The following is a 20745-nucleotide window of genomic DNA, read 5'->3' as shown; positions in this document are numbered from 1 at the left end:
CGGTCGTGGTGGAACGTCTGCCAGTCGCCTCTTTTGCCACGCGTCACCCGGCACACCACATTCAGTACCACTCCGACTACAGTAGGTGGCTACGACCTGGTGCCCACCGGCAACCCGGAGAGACAAAGGCCTCTGTCCACCAGCAGTAGGTGCCGCTGGGGCACAGGGCGGCCGCGTGTCGTGTCTGGTCGTGGCCACGAGCCGTCGGTGCTCTGCACACGTGCGTCGAGACTCAGCAAGGCTCTCCTGAGTAAGGAGCGTAAGTCAACAAAGTCCGACACCGAGCTTGCGCACACACGCGCGTGTGTTAACACGCACGTGTGTTAGCACACACGCGCGTGTGTTAACACGCACGTGTGTGTTAACACACGCATGTCGGTTGCGCACGCTCGGTTCCCATCGTGTCGGACTTTGTTGACTTACGCTCGCTTACTCAGGAGAGCCTTGCCGAGTCTCGACGCTCTTTCAGCAGCGTCCTGCCAAGTGTTTGCAGGAGCGCGCAATCTCAATTGGCAGGTAATTTTTCACCATTGGGATGTTTGGTCCAATACCAAGTTCCACGTTTTTGTTGTTAGCTATGAGAGCAAACCCGACAACACGGCGAACCCCCCCCCCCCCCCCCCCCCCCCCCGTGCAGACCAGGGGGAGATCATACAAACAGCAGTGCCCGAGTCGGGAATCGAACCGAGGACCACCTTGCCCCGTCGTGCCGAGTGCCACTACCGCCCCCACCCTGCCCTCCACGACGTATCCACGAGGACCATCTCGGTACCATGTCGATGGGTATTCCAATACATTTCAATGTCCGTGCGCCTCAACAAGAATACATTTCAAGTCGGCGAGTATCGGCGAGTATCTCGGTACAAGTTGGCGACTATCTCGGTACAAGTCTGAATATCGGCGACTATCTCAGTACATGTCGGTGAGGATCTCGAGCAGCAGCGGGTGCAGCTTGGCGCCCGCCTGCGTGCGCCGGTAGGTCTCCACGAAGTCCACGTGCTCCGTGACGAGCTCGCGCAAGTCGGCCAGCTTCTGCAGCAGCTTGGGGAAGAGGAAGGGGCAGTGCGGGTGCGCTCGGCGCAACTGCAGCGCCAGCGCCTGCAGCATGCGCATCTGGAGCCTCTCCACGGCCGCCACGTTCACCAGGCCCGGACGGTCTGCACACAGTGACGCATTCACACAGACGCAGTGACACATTCACAGTGACGCATTCACACAGACAGTGACACAGACACAGTGACACATTCACAGTGACGCATTCACACAGACAGTGACACAGACACAGTGACACATTCACAGTGACGCATTCACACAGACACAGTGACACATTCACAGTGACGCATTCACACAGACAGTGACACAGACACAGTGACACATTCACAGTGACGCATTCACACAGACAGTGACACAGTGACACATTCACAGTGACGCATTCACACAGACAGTGACACAGACACAGTGACACATTCACAGTGACGCATTCACACAGTGACACAGACACAGTGACACATTCACAGTGACGCATTCACACAGACGCATTCACACAGACAGTGACACAGACACAGTGACGCATTCACACAGACGCAGTGACACATTCACAGTGACGCATTCACACAGACAGTGACACAGACACAGTGACACATTCACAGTGACACAGTGACGCATTCACACAGACACAGTGACACATTCACAGTGACGCATTCACACAGACAGTGACACAGACACAGTGACACATTCACAGTGACGCATTCACACAGACAGTGACACAGACACAGTGACACATTCACAGTGACGCATTCACACAGACAGTGACACAGACACAGTGACACATTCACAGTGACGCATTCACACAGACGCATTCACACAGACAGTGACACAGACACAGTGACGCATTCACACAGACGCAGTGACACATTCACAGTGACGCATTCACACAGACAGTGACACAGACACAGTGACACATTCACAGTGACACACAGTGACGCATTCACACAGACACAGTGACACATTCACAGTGACGCATTCACACAGACAGTGACACAGACACAGTGACACATTCACAGTGACACACAGTGACGCATTCACACAGACAGTGACAGACACAGTGACGCATTCAGTGACACATTCACACAGACACAGTGATGCATTCACAGTGACGCATTCACACAGACACAGTGATGCATTCACACAGACAGTGACACATTCACAGTGACGCATTCACACAGACACAGTGACAGAGACACAGTGACGCATTCACACAGACACAGTGACACAGACACAGTGACACACAGTGACGCATTCACACAGACAGTGACAGACACAGTGACGCATTCAGTGACACATTCACACAGACACAGTGATGCATTCACAGTGACGCATTCACACAGACACAGTGACGCATTCACACAGACACAGTGACACATTCACAGTGACGCATTCACACAGACAAAGTGACACATTCAGTGACGCATTCACATAGACAGTGACACATTCATAGTGACACATTCACACAGACACTGACACATTCACAGTGACACATTCACACAGACAGTGACACATTCACAGTGACGCATTCACAGTGACGCATTCACACAGACACAGTGACAGACACAGTGGCACATTCACAGTGACACACAGTGACACATTCACACAGTGACGCATTCACACAGACACAGTGACGCATTCACAGTGACGCATTCACAGACAGTGACACATTCACAGTGACACAGTGACGCATTCACACAGACAGTGACACAGACACAGTGGCACATTCACAGTGACACACACTGACACATTCACACAGGCACACAGTGACACATTCACACAGACAACACAGTGACGCATTCACACAGTGACGCATTCACACAGCCACACAAAACACAGTGACACAGACACAGTGATACATTCACACAGTGACACATTCACACATACACAACACAGTGACACATCTGACAGTGACACATTGGCACACGGCACCACAGACAAAGATGACCCCCCCCCCCGTATAGCCTTCACAGACTGTTTGGGCAAGTGCCATTAGCGAGTAGCACCTATGAAGGCCGGCACGGCACACGAGGGGGTGGGTGGCCAGCACCACGCCCGGCCGCCTTTGTCTCCCCAGTGCTGATATTTTTACACACCCTACCAGGTACTTGGTCAAGGCCGAGTTGACCTAGGGGAGGGACTAGGACCAGTTAAAACAACCTCCACCGCTACTGGCCCCCGCTCCACGCGAAGAGGCGTCGCGGCGCCCACCGTCGCAGAGGACGATGGCGGCGAGGAAGACGGCGATGTCGTCGTCCAGCAGGCCCAGCGCGTTGAAGCGCTGCGAGAACTCGAACTTGGAGTCGCTGCTGTGGAAGTTGCTGATCATGGCGTCGTAGAAGGGTCGCGAGATGTAGACGCCGCCGCCCGCCAGCAGCATGCCGTCCTCGCGCACGTGTCCCGCCATCATGGTGAACATGGCCTCGTACACGCTGTACTTGAGCAGTGTCACCTGCGGCGACGTCGACGGCAACCACCGAACTACAGCAACCACACCATTGGAACCTCCTTTGCCGGTAGCAAAATCTGATAATTGGTTTTTTTTAACCCTTTTATTTGGCAACAAATCTGACACCTTTTTTTACAAGGAGTCATGTTTGCATTGACCACAATACCTACGGTCAGAATGCAAACAAAAAACACAACTCTGATAATGTATGCACTGTCCTTGAAGTTAATTGGTCCACACTCGAGACAGCTTTCCTTAGAGCCTCGTCTCACATGGTGTTGGACCAGATGACACCAAAAGGTGCACAACTCAAAGACAATGCACCATCAGAGTATGAGAGCTCGGGGTAAGCATTTACACCATTGGAACCTTCTTTGCCAGTAGCAAAATATGATAATTGTTTTTTTACCCTTTTATCTGGCAACAAAACTGCATACATTATCAGAGTTGTGTTTTTTGTTTGCATTCTGACCGCAGGTATTGTGGTCTATGCAAATGTAGTGGTGGTATTGACGTGCGCCGACTGTGACAGTGATGGATCACGGGGCGGCGCGGGGTGCGGGGTTGGGCACGCGTTGTGGGCGTGGTGTGGACGCGCGCGCCGGGAGTGACAGATGACGGGGCGGCGCGGCGTGGGTGGTGAGGCACGATGAGATGTGGGAAAAGAGGATCGTAGCCAGCGCCCGGCGATTGGTCGAATAAGTGGGTGCTCGCAGCGACGTCCGCAGGTGGGGTATAAAGGGGGACGCGCGAGAGCACTCGGGGAGAGTTACCCAGTTGAAGACCCGAAGACGGAGCTGAAGACTTAGTCGCCGAGTAGCTAAGTGGATGTTGGTCATCCGAGTAGCTCAGTGGCGTTAGTCGCCGAGTAGCTAAGTGGATGTTGGTCATCCGAGTAGCTCAGTGGCGTTAGTCGCCGAGTAGCTAAGTGGATGTTGGTCATCCGAGTAGCTCAGTGGCGTTAGTCGCCGAGTAGCTAAGTGGATGTTGGTCATCCGAGTAGCTCAGTGGGCGTTAGTCGCCAAGTAGCTAAGTGGGTGGTTGTCACCCGAGTACTAAGTGGATGTTGGTCATCCGAGTAGCCCAGTGGCGTTAGTCGCCGAGTAGCTAAGTGGATGTTGGTCATCCGAGTAGCTCAGTGGGCGTTAGTCGCCAAGTAGCTAAGTGGGTGTTTGTCACCCGAGTACTAAGTGGATGTTGGTCATCCGAGTAGCTCAGTGGGCGTTAGTCGCCAAGCAGCTAAGTGGGTGTTTGTCACCCGAGATATAAAGTAGGTGTTAGCCACCTGTAACCAAGTTTGATAAAATAAAGAGTGTGTTACCCGTGAAGTCGTCTCCCGCCGAGTTACTACATTACAACTGGCGTCAGAAGTAAACCTGTCTTCAAGAAGTATGGACACAAGGAAGACTACCCGTACCCACGAGCGAGGTCGGGATGACGACGGCGTACCGGGGACACCGACCTCGGGAGTAGAGGACGAGGAGTTGCCGCCGATGCAGCACTTCGCGGTGATGGCCGACGCTCCGCTTGCCTCCGACACCGGCCTCCAGGACGCGCACTCCCGGTTGGCGGAGTTGCTACTCGCCGCCGCCGCTGTCTTGGCCGACATCTCCGTTCCGGCGAGCGGAAAAAACGGCTGCGGGGGTCGTGGAGGAAGCGACGTTGGAGGATTCCCGCCAAAAGGCGCTTCGCGCCAAAAGTCTGGAAGTTGCCGCCGTTTTTGGGGGGCCGCCACCGATTGGCGGGAAAGACGGACGCCACGTGGCCGGACACCTCCGCGCAGCGCAGCCCACGTCATCAGCGCGCGCCGGAGCCCTCCATTTTGCGCCTGACAACCGAGCCGACATTTTACACAACTCCAGCGGAGCGCGGGAAAATCTCTCCGACGTCGACGACGATCGGGTCCTCCAGCAAAGATTGCCCGCGCTGTCGGCGTTCAAGGCGGATGGGGGCGACTGGGGAGCCTTCCAACGAAGGTTCCTCGCTCATCAGGAGATGTCGGGGTGGTCCGACACCACTGCCCTGCGTGCGTTGCCAGCGATGCTTGACGACGACGCGCTTGCAGCCTTCACATCTGCTGCAAGGTCGTCCCGCTCTACGCTCCAGGCCGCACTACACCTGATGGCGAAGGTGTTCGGGCCGCCCTCCACGTGTCGCCACCAGTTCTACGATCGGCGGAAGGTGGCTGGGGAAACGACGCTAGCCTACCGCACGGCACTACTCGCCTTGGCGGACGCAGCTTTTCCCCGCATGGATAAGGAGGGGAAGGACGCCATGGTGACGGAGCAGCTGCTGGTGTTGGCCCACGAGTTGGGGGTCCCCATCAACGTGGCAGACGAGATGGAGATCTGCTCCCTGGCGATCGCCACGAGCATTCACGCGTACGAGGTCCTCAAACGCAAGCCGGGGGTCGTCTGCAAATGGCCGGGGAACGCGGCACTGGCCGCCACGATCGCCGAACCTCAGCCAGCTGCGGTGCAGGAGCAGGCCTTCGCTGCATCGCGTCCGGGGGAGTGGAGAACGGGAGGTCGTTCGCCCACACGTTCGCCCCGCAAGCTGGAGCAACCGAAACCTACGACGTCCGTCGTCTGCTACAACTGCGGCCTTCGGGGTCACGTCGCAGCCGGGTGCCGGGCCCCGCGTCAGCGCGCCGCAGGACCACGTCGGGACGACGACCAGGGCCACAAGTCATCCCAACAAAACCCGGTGCCTCGGGCTTGACGGCTGCTGACCGTCGAGAGCCTGAACCCCGGGGCACGCACGAGTCCTCGATGCCTGGCCGATGTCTTCCTGAACCGCCGGCACCACCGGACGTTCAACCGTGTCTGGTGCCGTACGACGGACCGGCAAGGCGGACTCGGGCTAGGTCTCAACAATTTTCATGAAGACGGTTTTTTTGCTCTACACCGAGCTCGCCCGGTGTTCCCCTCTGCCGGGGTTATGTCCCGTTGTAGGGACGCTCGGAAGAAAAGGGGACACTGCACGAGTCGAAAGAAAAAAAAATTTCCATTTGTTTTTTTGCATACACATTGCTATTGTCACTCGCCGGTTTGTATATATTGTTCTGTTGTCGCGGTGGCATTGGTTGAGGGTTGCGGATGGTAGTGTTCGCGTCGTGTTGTGTTGTTAGCTTAGTTGTTGTTCTTGTTGTTGTGTTGTGTTACGGGGCACACAGGGGGGGTTTGTATATTTTTATAGCAGCCGGGGCGGCTGCGAGCTATGTGGTAGGGGGTGATGTAGTGGTGGTATTGACGTGCGCCGACTGTGACAGTGATGGATCACGGGGCGGCGCGGGGTGCGGGGTTGGGCACGCGTTGTGGGCGTGGTGTGGACGCGCGCGCCGGGAGTGACAGATGACGGGGCGGCGCGGAGTGAGTGGTGAGGCACGATGAGATGTGGGAAAAGAGGATCGTAGCCAGCGCCCGGCGATTGGTCGAATAAGTGGGTGCTCGCAGCGACGTCCGCAGGTGGGGTATAAAGGGGGACGCGCGAGAGCACTCGGGGAGAGTTACCCAGTTGAAGACCCGAAGACGGAGCTGAAGACTTAGTCGCCGAGTAGCTAAGTGGATGTTGGTCATCCGAGTAGCTCAGTGGCGTTAGTCGCCGAGTAGCTAAGTGGATGTTGGTCATCCGAGTAGCTCAGTGGCGTTAGTCGCCGAGTAGCTAAGTGGATGTTGGTCATCCGAGTAGCTCAGTGGCGTTAGTCGCCGAGTAGCTAAGTGGATGTTGGTCATCCGAGTAGCTCAGTGGGCGTTAGTCGCCAAGTAGCTAAGTGGGTGGTTGTCACCCGAGTACTAAGTGGATGTTGGTCATCCGAGTAGCCCAGTGGCGTTAGTCGCCGAGTAGCTAAGTGGATGTTGGTCATCCGAGTAGCTCAGTGGGCGTTAGTCGCCAAGTAGCTAAGTGGGTGTTTGTCACCCGAGTACTAAGTGGATGTTGGTCATCCGAGTAGCTCAGTGGGCGTTAGTCGCCAAGCAGCTAAGTGGGTGTTTGTCACCCGAGATATAAAGTAGGTGTTAGCCACCTGTAACCAAGTTTGATAAAATAAAGAGTGTGTTACCCGTGAAGTCGTCTCCCGCCGAGTTACTACATTACACAAACATGACTCCTTGTAAAAAAAGGTGTCAGTTTTGTTGCCAGATGAAAGGATAAACAACCAATTACAGCAACCACCACAAGAAGGCACAACCAACCGGGAACCACACTGGTCAACAAGACGGCTGAGAAGCCATGGCAACTTCCTGTCACCGAGCTGACTTGACACTTCACGTGGCCTCAAAGGGCACCTAGCCTGGCACGGTGCGTCGTGTCCGGGTGTGGCATTGCACGCAACTTTGTGCCCACGGCACCCCCCCACGGGCAAGGGGGTAGAGTCGGAGTGTGTCATACGGCTGCGTGTAGGTGAGAATGTGTCCGAGAGTACAGGGGAGCGGTGGGTGTAGTGGTTAGCGCTACGCTGCGCTACGAACCTGGTGACCCGAGTTCGATTCCCGCTCATGGCCAACATCACCAGTGACGGTTATCTGAACAGGTCCTGGGCCTCTCCTAGGTCGACTCAGCCTCAAATGAGTACCTGGTGCGATGTGTAAACATCGTCACGAAGAAGACAAAGGGGCCGTCCATAAATGACGTCATGCGATTTTGGACGATTTGAGCCCCCCCCACCCCCATCGTCACACGGCGTCACAAAAAGTCAGACCCCCTCCTCAAATGTGACGTCACAAAGCTCTGCCACCCCCCCCCCCCCCAAAAAAAATATAAAACATGCTTAAAATCGCTTTAAACTATTGCCGTTGTAGTGCGTATTTAATGTGGCGCTGCACTGATGTTGTAGGAGAAAACATTTATTAAAAAATTAACCCGTAAAAACAAAGTTTTTCACTATAAATCCTTTATATGCGTGGTATCGGTTTCATTTTATTATTCATTTCTGTTTTTCTTGAGCAAGAGTTTCATTTTTATCACATTGGTATTTTAAATTAAATATGAAAAAAATTTCCCCTAAAAAGTGGAAAATTTAGGAAAAATTTTTTCACGAAAATAAATTGTCACGCACAACGAGTCTGTGTGCAAAATGTCAGCTCGATTGGATCACGGGAAGTGGGTTAAAAAACGACCGAAAGATTTGCACGGTCGTAAGCGCACAAGCAAGCAAGTGAAATTAATATAAAGGATTTAAAAAGTCTATTTAATTAAGTAGAACGTGTTGTCTATATTAATTTGAAGTTGCGCATTTTGATGTGACGTCACATTTCTCAACCCCCCCCCCCCCCCCGTCACACATCGTCACAAATGTCTGACCCCCCCCAGGTGCGTGACGTCATTTATGGACGGCCCCAAAGGCGGCCAGGCGGTTCAGTGATTCTGCACTTGTTCGATTCCTATAGTACTATACTGCCTTCAACTTTTATGAACGACTGGATGTTTAAGGTTATCGATTTGTCGTATTATCTTGCTGTATAGCGAATGTAAGAATACAATTACTTAACTATGCAAGTTAAAAAGTATGTGTTTTAATATTTGTAATAAAAGACTTGACCACGATCTCTGGCTCAGTGTCCTTTATTTGGTCCGTACTGTATTACCCACACGGCTGTCTCCTCTTTGCTCAGTCCCCACCGTGCTGACTCCGATGTCTCTCTCTTCTCCACCAGCAGCCCCTCTGTTGGCCTCTGTCGCTCCTGTAGCCCCCACAGCAGCTCCGCTGCTGTTACTCACTCTCAGCCCCCCCTGGCTGTAATCGCTGCTGCTCTTCTCCCTCTTGCTTACTCCGCAGCGCTGACAGCCTCGTGCTGTCTCTCTCTCTCTCTCTTCGTCGCTCCTGCGACTCTCTGCAGCCACACCGCTGCCTCCGACACACAGCCTTCCTGCTCCTGCGACTCTCTGCAGCCACACCGCTGCCTCTAACACACAGCCTTCCTGGCTGTACTCTCCGCAGCTTCTCACCACCCTTTAGCTCCCTGCTATTCTCCGGGGTTGGCTCCCGCTGGCCAACGGTGCCCCCTCCTCACGTTCGCCCGCGCGGCCCCACTCTTTTCCATTCACACCCCGACTGCCTTCTCCTTCCTGTTTACCCACTTAAGGACCCCAACCTTTTCACCCACGTCACCTGGCTCCGCCTCCCCGTGACGTCACATCCGGAAGGTCGCTTACGCCCGCATTACATATTTAAGTGTTTTATTTATATATTTAGGGCCCCCTGTTATGCGACAGGCCCCGCGCACTCGCTGAATCGGGCACTGCCCCCCACCCCGGTCCCTCACCTGGTCGTTGATGTCGATGGCGCCGAACCCCGGGATGGCTTTGGCGAACTCGGTGACCTGGCGCACCACGTCGGCGATGCGGTACTGGAACCGGTTGAAGAAGTGGACCAGCTGCACCGCGCCTGGCACCGCCGCCGCCGCCGCAGCGCCCGGCTCCTGTCCGGGCGCCGCCTGCAGCTGTTCCCGGAGCATCGCCTCCATGGAGGGGTCGCGCTCGCTCGGCACCACCAGCTGAGTCAGCCCGATGCTTCTGCCGAACTCCTCGAGGGAGCGCATGTCCCGAACGATGTGCACCTGGTTCGCACGCGCCACCAGCCCCGTGCACAGCGACAGTGAGCGGCAGGCGCGGTGCCCGACATGCACACACCCCCTGCCTGCCTGCCGCCGTCACCCAGAGATGTCTGTCCGTCACGCGCGTGACGTCACTCCACACAAGGCCCACCCCCCCCGCGTGACGTCACTCCACACGAAGCCCACCCCCCCGCGTGACGTCACTCCACACGAGGCCCACCCCCCCCCTTCATTAATATTCATGAGTGGTGTGGATTTTAACACTAACGCACAAGAAGGTCGCGCACTCCACATGCCGCACCCCTCCCCAATAACCATGAGGGGGTGACGTCACTCCACATCCCGCACCCCTTCACAATAACCATTAGCGAGTGACGTCACTCCACATGGAGCAACCCCCCATCATTAATAATCATGAGCTGAACAATTTTTCTATTGCATATTTGAAATTTACTGCAATCTACACCCGGCCTTGGTCGGGCAAAAGGCTCGTTACTACTACAATGAGCCAAGAATGTATGTTTGTGTGTAACGCGCGTGACGTCACTCCACATGCCCCCCCCCCCCTCATTAATATTCATGAGCGGGTGGATTTTTACACTCACGCAGGTCGAGCGGAAATATTTTTTTTCGCAAATTCGCTTTAAGTTTGACGTTTCTTTTATTGAAAGTGAATATATATACGCAGCAACAAAGTGCATTTGGTGTCTATATTATTTCTTCAGCACTTGAGACAAAAGGTAAGTCGAATTGATGCTTCTACATTATGGTAAATAGACACACCCAGACACACTACACACACCACACACACCACACACCACACAGACACTACACACACACCACACATAGACAATACACACACTACACACACCCCACACACAGACAATACACACACACACACTCCACACACACTCCACACACACACTCCACGCACACATACACTACACATACACACCACACACACGTGAACACTACACACACCACTCCCGCTGCTCCTGTTGGACCACATTGTGAGCGTGCCGAGCCACGACCACGCAGAACGGGTCCTGCCGGCCCTGTCCTGAACTGCAAACCCAGCTGACACTGCTGGGTCTGGGGGGGGGCTGGGTCTGGGTGGGGGGGGTCTGGGTCTGGGTGGGGGGGGGGCTGGGTCTGGGTGGGGGTCTGGGTGGGGGGGGGTCTGGGTCTGGGGGGGAGCTGGGTCTGGGTGGGGGGCTGGGTCTGGGTGAGGGGGGGGTCTGGGTCTGGGGGGGGTCTAGGTCTGAGTGGGGGGGGCTGGGTCTGGGTGGGGTCTGGGTGGGGGGGGGGTCTGGGTGGCTGGGTCTAGGGGGGGGCTGGGTCTGGGTGGGGGGGGTCGGCTGGGTCTGGGTGGCTGGGTTTGGGTGGGGAGGGTGGGGGGTGGCTGGGTGTTGTGGTAATGCGAAGTAAGCTGCGAGAGAACTCGACCGATCTTATCGAGAACAAAGCAGTGAAGTGGCGCTGCCCCATTCCGTGACTAGAAGTTGTCACACTGCGCGAGTTTCCCGCTGTGCCCAACTGAGCGTGCGAGGGAGTTGCGAGGTTTCTTCCTTCCCGACAATTGCGACAAATACAACAGCGGCAGCAGCAGCAGCAGCATATGCAACATCACCTCCCCGGCACTCCAAGTGGGGGGGGGGGCGACGGCACTGGCCACGAATCGCTCCACGAGGCCACGACGACAAAATCAAGACACCGACTCGGGGAGCAGGCGCTCAAGCGAGCGGCTCGCAACGCTGCGGAGTTCACATCCCGGGCGGGGTTCGACTCCGCGTCAGCCCTCCCTCGCCCCCCCCACCCCCCCCCCCTGGCACGCACGCGACGGCTGTCCGCAATCGACCGAACACATTTCCCAAGCTCTGCAGTCCTATATGCTGGGACGTGCAGCCAACTCCCATCGACGAACGAGCGACCGCGCGCGTGGCTGGGCAAACGCCCCTCATCGCGCGCCGAGCATGGCGCCCGCCACCATTCCTCTCCCCGCGTCTCTCCCCGCGTCTCTCCGTGTCTCTCCCCGTGTCTCCCCCCGTGTCTCCCCGCGTGTCTCCCCGCGTCTCTCCCCGCGTCTCTCCCCCCGTGTCTCCCCGCGTCTCTCCCCGCGTCTCCCCGTGTCTCCCCGCGTCTCCCCGCCTCTCACCGACTCCAGGTCCCGGAGGATGTCCTCCACCTTGGCCTTGGTGAGCGGGAACGTGCGGCGGTAGGCGGCCTGCACGTGGGCCGCCAGCGCCGCCAGTGCCTCCTCCCCGTCCTCGGCCGGCAACGGGGAGCTCTGCTCGCCGCCGTCAGAGCCGCCGCCGCTCTCGACGCCGCTGCCGCCGCCAGAGCCACCGCTCGCCTCCGGCGCCGTCTCGGCCAGGATGCGGTCTCGCTCGCTGGGCGGCATGCGGCCAAACCGAATCGCTGTGGGGGCACACGGCGTTAGCCCCGGGCATCACCAACCACGGCCACTCCACCGCAGCGCCCGACAGCGGCGCCACCCCGTCATGTTATTATTGTTAATACATCACGCCTGTTTACGCAGGAAAGCCTCACCAAGTCTCGTGACTCTGTTCCAGGAGGGTCCTGGCCGGGTTCTCGTGGTGAGGAAGGGGGGTGCGCTGCTGTGTGTGGAACCTCAATCGAGTGATTCTGCCAAACCCGGTGCTCACCGACGCAGCCGGGCTCACTACTCGCTTCAGATGGCGTCACGGGGAGCTTTGACGTCCACTGTGAGCAAGGTGGATTGCGCGTCACGGTATTTACCGGTTGATACCCCAGCAGGAATAACCAGGGCGGCCCACCGGAATCGAACCGCGTGTCTACGCTCGCCACAGGGTGGAGCTTGCGAGGGGGGGGGGTTCTAATGTCAGCCGGCACGTGCGGGCAGCGGCGACATTCCTCACGGTCCGGATAATCCGGAACTCGCAGTGGCACGCGCACACACGCAGACGCAACGCGGCCCTGCGGACACGCGGCCACGTGCACACTTTAACAGACTGTGGGGGCAAGTGCTGTTAGCGAGCACCTATAAAGGCCGGCGCGGCACACGAGGGGGTGGGTGGCCAGCACCACGCCCGTCTCCCCATTGGTGATGTTTACACACCGAACACCAGGTTCTTATTTGAGTCTGAGTCGACCTAGGGGAGGTCCGGGACCGATTCAAATAACAGTCACCAGTGTTGGCCGTGAGCGGGGAATCGAACTCGGGTCGGTGAGTTCATAACGTGGCATGCTAACCACTACACTACCGCTCCCCACACACGCACGCACGCACACACGAACACACGCTACACACACACTACACAACAACAACCGCCATTCGCCACTAAGTGGCGGTGACGTAACCACGACGCTTGTGCCAGGCCATGTGCACCTTGAGGCCACATGAAGTGTCGAACGCCCGCTGGCAGGAGGTCACGAGGCAGACCCAGGTGCCACGGGTCGATTGACTGAGATGACCGAGATGACTGGCTGATGCACCACCTGTGCCCCCTACTGTGCCAACTTGCTGTGCTTCAGCCACCCGGCGCTCCACTCGTTGTGAGCGTCGCTCTTCCGCCCTCAATTGTTGTTGGAGGGCGACTGCCTCCAACTGCCCAGTAGCGTCCTTCACGAGCCTCCTCCACAGAGGCCGATCTTGACAACGCTGGTACCAGTCATCGGCAAGTCCACTCAGCTCCACTTCCTCCTGTACCACATCACTCCATCTCATCTCTAGCCCGTGCCGCGCCCATTTTGCCCCCTCGATCCGGCCGAACAAAAGCTGTTTAGGCATGCAGTGGCTGGGCATGCGGGCTACATGACCCAGCCAACGCAGCCTTGCCTGCCGGAGGAGCTCACCGATGGGACTTTGCCCAGATCTTTCAAGGATTTGTGAGCACCTCACGCAATCCAGCCTGGTTAAACCCAGGATGGATCGTAGGCAGGCCAGCCTAAATGTTTCTAACCGGCGAAGATGCTCCATTAGGGGGGTCCACGTTTCACAAGCATAGCGACCTGAAGCTTCGTATGGAGCTACAGACCAGGTAGCTTCCACACAGCGTTATGCAACCGATGAAAAGATATTGCCGCTCGACTGATTCGGAGTGAGACCTCTGCTGTTAAACTAGAGCCGGTCATAAGCACACTTCCCAGGTATGGGAAACTCTCCACTCTCTCCACTACTGTCCCATCATTGATTGGGAGTTGTGGGGGTGGAGTGTCCGATGGTACAAAATACCCAGGCAGGTGCTTAGTTTTGGTGGGGCTGATGGTAAGGCCCCACCTCTTAATGGCACGCTCCAGTCTTAGCAGCAGCGTCTCCAACTCCTCCTCTGAATGAGCAGCTATTACCAAATCATCGGCATACATAACGTGGTTGACCAATAGGGAGCCATCCCTTGATGCACCCGGGCATCGATCAGCCTCCCATTATATCTGTAACAAATGGAAATTCCCCCGGTACAGCTATTGAAGGCTTCACGAATTAGTGGTTTAAATAGATGTTAAATAATGTGGGAGCAAGAGGACATCCTTGTCGCACCCCAAGGTGTACAGGGAAAGGCTCCGACTCCCGGCCACGTAGTTTAACCTGGGCCCGCTCACCATCATGAAGGTCCTTAATGATCGTGAGCAGAGGGTCAGGGACTCCGAAAGCACGAAGAACAACCCAGAGCCCAGGCCTACTGATGGTATCATAGGCCTTGACCAGGTCAATAAAGCAGATCTGTAGGTCTTGTTGAAATTCCCTACACCTCTGCTGTAGCAGACGGACAGAAAATATGGCATCTGTGCAGGACTGCCCTTTCCTGAAACCGCATTGGGGCTCCGCAAGCCTCTGCTCAGCGTGCCTAGCAAGGCGATGTTGAATAATCCTTGCCACGACCTTTCCTGGCACACTGAGGAGTGAGATGCCCCTGTAGTTGTTACGGTCTGTGCGGTCCCCCTTCTTAAAGAGGGGGACCACCAGGGCATCCTTCCAATCCTGCGGAACCCGTCCAGCGGTCCAAACTGTTGTCATGATGTCATATAGGGCAGTCTGTGCACAAACGCCACCCTCCCTCAGCATTTCGCTTGGGAGATCATCTCTGCCCAGTGCCTTTCCTGGTCTCAGACTCCGGATCGCCTTCAGTACTTCCTCAACAGATGGCACCTCAGCCAGCCACTCATAGGGGATGACCTCTTCCAATATTTGAGGCACCGCAGCCTCAGCAGGATTATCCCCACACGAACACACACTACACACACACGAACACACACACACTACAACACACTACACACACCACACACAGACACGAGTGAGTGCGTGCCACCCACCGTCGCGTGACATGCCGAGCCGCAGGCACTTCTGGTAGCGGCAGTGCTGGCAGTTGTTGCGGCTGTTCTTGTGCACGGTGCAGGCGCGCGTGCACCGCGGGTACACCAGCGCCAGGCGCAGCGTGCGGCGGAAGAAGCCCTGGCGAACAGGGCAACGCTTCGGGAAAACGGCACCAACGACGCGGCTGCCATCACCACGCGGCAGCGGCAGCAGCGGTGGCAGCAGTGGCAGCAGCAGCAGTGGCAGCAGCAGCAGCAGTAACAGCAGCGGCAGTGGCAGCAGTGGCAGCAGCGGCAGTGGCACCAGCAGCAGTAGCAGCGGCGGCAGTGGCAGCAGTGGCAGCAGCGGCAGCAGCAGCAGTAACAGCAGCGGCAGCAGTGGCAGCAGCAGCAGTAACATCAGCGGCAGTGGCAGCAGCAGCAACAGCGATCAGTGCCCACCCACCCACTCCCGTCGTCTCGCAGGCCACGTGCCGATTCTCGCCCCTCTGTACCTTGCATCCCTCGCACGCGTGGAGGCCGTAGTGGAAGCCCGAGGCGCGGTCCCCGCACACGCGGCACTCCACGGCCTCCGCGGGGGGCCACGACGGCGACGACGCCGCCGCCACGGCGGAGCCCCTCGCCGGGGAGCCCCTCGCCGGGGACCGCAGCTTCTCCCCGGGGGCCTCGGGCATCGCCATCGCCTCTGCTCGCACCACGCGAACACGGCCACTCGGTCAGAAGTCAGAATTCACGACGCTCGGTCAGCAGTCACGGCCACTCGGCCACGGGTCAGGGCTTGTTTTTGAATGGCGTGGTGCTGCCCCCCCCCACCCCGGTATGCCGTGCCAGCCCTTCACAGGTGCTTCTCGTTCTCGCTAACAGCACTTGCCTCAATAGTTTGTTATAAGGCTACACGGGGGATCTTTGTCTTTGTGGTGGTGTGTAATGGTACGTATTTGTTCCAATGTGTGAGTGGTGGCGGGTGACAGTGAGCGATGGTGAGTGATGGTGAGTGAAGGTGAGTGAAGGTGAGTGATGGTGAGTTATGGTGAACGATGTCATCAGGTCCATCACACACACCATCACACTATCACACCATCACCATCACTCACACCACCACACCATCACCATCACTCACACCATCACTCACATCACCATCACGCCATCACACCATCACACCACACCATCACCATCACACCACCATCATCACACCATCATCACACCATCACACCATCACCCCATCACCATCACCCCATCACCATCACCCCATCATCACCCCATCATCACACCATCATGACACCATCATGACACCATCATGACACCATCATCACACCATCACACCATCACCATCACACCATCACCATCACACCATCACCATCACACCATCACCATCACACCATCACCATCACACCATCACCATCACACCATCACCATCACACCATCACCATCACACCATCACCATCACACCATCACCATCACACCATCACCATCACACCATCACCATCACACCATCACCATCACACCATCACCATCACACCATCACCATCACACCATCACCATCACACCATCACCATCACACCATCACCATCACACCATCACCATCACACCATCACCATCACACCATCACCATCACACCATCACCATCACACCATCACCATCACACCATCACCATCACACCATCACCGACACCATCACCGACACCATCACCGACACCATCACCGACACCATCACCGACACCATCACCGACACCATCATGACACCATCATGACACCATCATGACACCATCATGACACCATCATGACACCATCACACCATCATCACACCATCACACCATCATCACACCATCACACATCACACCATCATCACACCATCACCATCACAGAAAACATCACACCATCATCACACCATCACCATCACACCATCACCATCATCACACCATCACAAAAGATAAAGATCCCCCGTGTAGCCTTAACAGACTGTTGGAGCAAGTGCTGTTAAAACACCTTTGAAGGCCGGCACGGCACACGAGGGGGTTGGTAGACAGCACCACGCCTGGCCGCCTGTGTCTCCCCAGTGGCGATGTTTTTACGCAAGGCACCAGGCACTCTTTTGAGGCCGAATCGGTCTGGAAGATGCCCCAACACCATCACACACCATCAAATTATCACACACCAACACACAACAACAACCGCCATTCGCCACTAAGTGGCGGTGACGTCAACACGACGCTTGTGCCAGGCCATGTGCACCTTGAGGCCACGTGAAGTGTCGAACGCCCGCTGGCAGGAGGTCACGGGGCAGACTCCGGTGTCACGGGTCGACTGACTGAGATGGCCGAGATGAGTGGCTGATGCACCACCTGTGCCCCCTACTGTACCAACTTACTGTGCTTTAGCCACCCGGCGCTCCGCTCGTTGTGAGCGTCGCTCCTCCGCCCTCCGTTGTTGCTGGAGGGCGACTGCCTCAACCAACACCATCACACCAACACCATCACACACCATCACATTATCACACACCATCACATTATCACACACCATCACACACACACCAACACCATCACATTATCACACATTATCACACACCATCACACACACCATCACACCATCACACACACCATCACATTATCACACACCATCACACACACACCAACACCATCACATTATCACACACCATCACACACACAGCTGACACACTGACACACACAGCTGACTGACACTCACACAGCTGACACTCACACAGCTGACACTCACACAGCTGACACTCACACAGCTGACACTCACACAGCTGACACACACATAGCTGACACACACACAGCTGACACACACACACAGCTGACACACAGCTGACACACAGCTGACACACACACAGCTGACACACACACACAGCTGACACACACACACAGCTGACACACACACACAGCTGACACACACACACAGCTGACACACACACACAGCTGACACACACACAGCTGACACACAGCTGACACTCACACAGCTGACACACACACAGCTGACACACTCACCTGGTAGCCGCTGCTCCAGTCGTCCTTTACTCGAGACGGGGTTTCCGCCTTCAGGTGTACCGGCTGGGGGAGGGGTACAGGTGGTCAGGGGGGCGGGGTACGGGTGATTGGGGGGAGGGGTACAGAAGATCAGGGGGGCGGGGTACGGGTGATTGGGGGGAGGGGTACAGGTGATCGGGGGGGAGGGGTACGGGTGATTGGGGGGAGGGGTACGGGTGATTGGGGGGAGGGGTACAGGTGATCGGGGGGCGGGGTACGGGTGATTGGGGGGAGGGGTACAGGTGATCAGGGGGGCGGGGTACGGGTGATTGGGGGGAGGGGTACAGGTGATCGGGGGGGAGGGGTACGGGTGATTGGGGGGAGGGGTACGGGAGATTGGGGGGAGGGGTACAGGTGATCGGGGGGAGGGGTACGGGTGATTGGGGGAGGGGTACAGGTGATCGGGGGGGAGGGGTACGGGTGATTGGGGGGAGGGGTACAGGTGATCAGGGGGGCGGGGTACGGGTGATTGGGGGGAGGGGTACGGGTGATCAGGGGGGCGGGGTACAGGTGGTCATGGGGCGGGGTCCGGGTGGGGACACCTTGGCAGGACGCCCAGTCAATGATGAGAACAGAGCAGACGGCCACACAAGACGGCTCCGTATCGGAGTGTGTGTCTCTCCACACGCAATGCACGTATTGTCTACACAGCCCATCAGCCGCACGGCCTTGTGGGGAGTGGATCGTTTCCGCAGCATTGGTTTGGTAGCGAGGTTTCGGCCCGTAGAGACACTCACTGCATGTCGACACCGCTCTCGTCTCGCTCGGACTGAATCAATGCATTCCCAGACGGCCGTGCGGCTCATGGGATGTGTCAACAAATACATGTGTATTGTTTATGTTAAGGGTACGTTTGATCGTACTACTCCGTGTTGTTATTATTTAAATGTCTCCGTGATGAGGCCGCGCGATCTGTGTGTGCCGGCGTAACGCCTGAACTCCACGCGTCTGATTATAATTGATGCGAGGGAGCAACGCTCGATCTCAAACAATTTCCCCAAGCTCTGTGCTCCGATATTGGCACTTTTGGCCAACTCCATTCTCACGAGTAAACTGTGCAGTACTCGGAGATAAACCCAGGCGCACGAGGGGGGACACGCCCCCCCCCCCCTGCTGATGGCAATCGGCCTGCTTGCTGCACAGGCAGCAATCGGCCTGCTTGCCTGCACAGGCAGCAATCGGCCTGCTTGCTGCACAGGCAGCAATCGGCCTGCTTGTTGCACAGGCAGCAATCATCCTGCTTGCTGCACAGGCAGCAATCGGCCTGCTTGCTGCACAGGCAGCAATCATCCTGCTTGCTGCACAGGCAGCAATCGGCCTGCTTGTTGCACAGGCAGCAATCATCCTGCTTGCTGCACAGGCAGCAATCGGCCTGCTTGCTGCACAGGCAGCAATCGGCCTGCTTGCTGCACAGGCAGCAATCGGCCTGCTTGCTGCACAGGCAGCAATCGGCCTGCTTGCTGCACAGGCAGCAATCGGCCTGCTTGCTGCACAGGCAGCAGTCATCCTGCTTGCTGCACAGGCAGCAGTCGGCCTGCTTGCTGCACGGCTGTGTGCGCGTGTGACCCACCAACCCCCGCCGCGCCCCAGTGCCGGGCCCCAGGCAGCTCAGCCACCCGCCGCGCCTGGCCGATGGTGGCGATCGTGCTGCTGATGATCGTGTTTGTGGGGATGACGAGGACGATGTCTGTGGTTATTGTGATGATCGTTGTGATAATGGTTATGGTGATTGTTGATTATTGTGATGTATGCAGAACCTCTTTCGCACCGTACGTAGGCAACCGTGCTAATCTGAGGTGACGGTTGTGATGATGGTGGTTGTGTTGATGATTGTGATGGTGAGGGTTGTGATGATGGTGGGGTTCTCTCTTGCTCCCAAACAAATAGTCATCAGGTGTCTCTCGCAGTTTTATTTTTCACAGTCAAATCACAGCAACCCACCGCTAATGAGCAATTAACTCACAGATGAGGAATTGTTCAACAGCTAATGAGCAATTAACCCAGATCTGTTGAGCCATTGACAACCCATAGATCATGGAGCAATGAACTCGCAGCTAATGAAGAATTAACCCACAGCTAATGAGCAATTCACCCAGAGCCAATTGCCCCATAGCTAATGAGCAGTTAACAACAACGCGCAGCTAATCTAGAACTAACACGGCGACTGGGCAATCACCAACCCACATTCACGGTGCAATGAGCCGCCAGTAATGAACAATCACGTGACCCACAGCGACTGAGCAACCAACACGCACAGGTAATGACTAACCCACAGCGAACGAGCAATTAACCAACAGCTAACGACTAATGAACTACTTCTAAATCGCGCTACTTATAATCATTCACCAATCACAATGAGCCGC

General features: G+C 56.5%; 1 protein-coding gene across 3 annotated transcripts; it reads right to left on the bottom strand.

The window, feature by feature from the left end:
• Nucleotides 1-769: 769 nt before the first annotated feature.
• LOC144731779 (peroxisome proliferator-activated receptor delta-like) lies at nucleotides 770-18432 on the bottom strand. 3 transcript variants are annotated; one of them, XM_078613007.1, is made up of 7 exons: nucleotides 18344-18432; nucleotides 15834-16024; nucleotides 15340-15478; nucleotides 12203-12465; nucleotides 9757-10050; nucleotides 3256-3496; nucleotides 770-1157 (listed from the first exon to the last, which is right to left on the bottom strand). In XM_078613007.1, the coding sequence occupies exons 2-7, from the start codon at nucleotides 16017-16019 to the stop codon at nucleotides 910-912; spliced, it is 1371 nt and encodes a 456-aa protein (XP_078469133.1). In that variant the 5' UTR covers nucleotides 16020-16024; nucleotides 18344-18432; the 3' UTR covers nucleotides 770-909. The 3 variants fall into 3 exon arrangements, with proteins under 3 accessions (XP_078469133.1, XP_078469132.1, XP_078469134.1); XM_078613006.1 differs by lacking the exon at nucleotides 18344-18432 and adding an exon at nucleotides 17571-18109; XM_078613008.1 differs by lacking the exon at nucleotides 18344-18432 and adding an exon at nucleotides 17707-18109.
• Between the last annotated feature and the right edge of the window lie 2313 nt (nucleotides 18433-20745).

The sequence above is a fragment of the Lampetra planeri genome, chromosome 40 (genome assembly GCF_965212315.1).
Source record: "Lampetra planeri chromosome 40, kcLamPlan1.2.h2, whole genome shotgun sequence".
Taxonomy (NCBI): domain Eukaryota; kingdom Metazoa; phylum Chordata; class Hyperoartia; order Petromyzontiformes; family Petromyzontidae; genus Lampetra; species Lampetra planeri.
The sequence above is the reverse complement of the archived record's forward strand: the minus strand, read 5'-3'. Positions and strand labels throughout refer to the sequence as shown.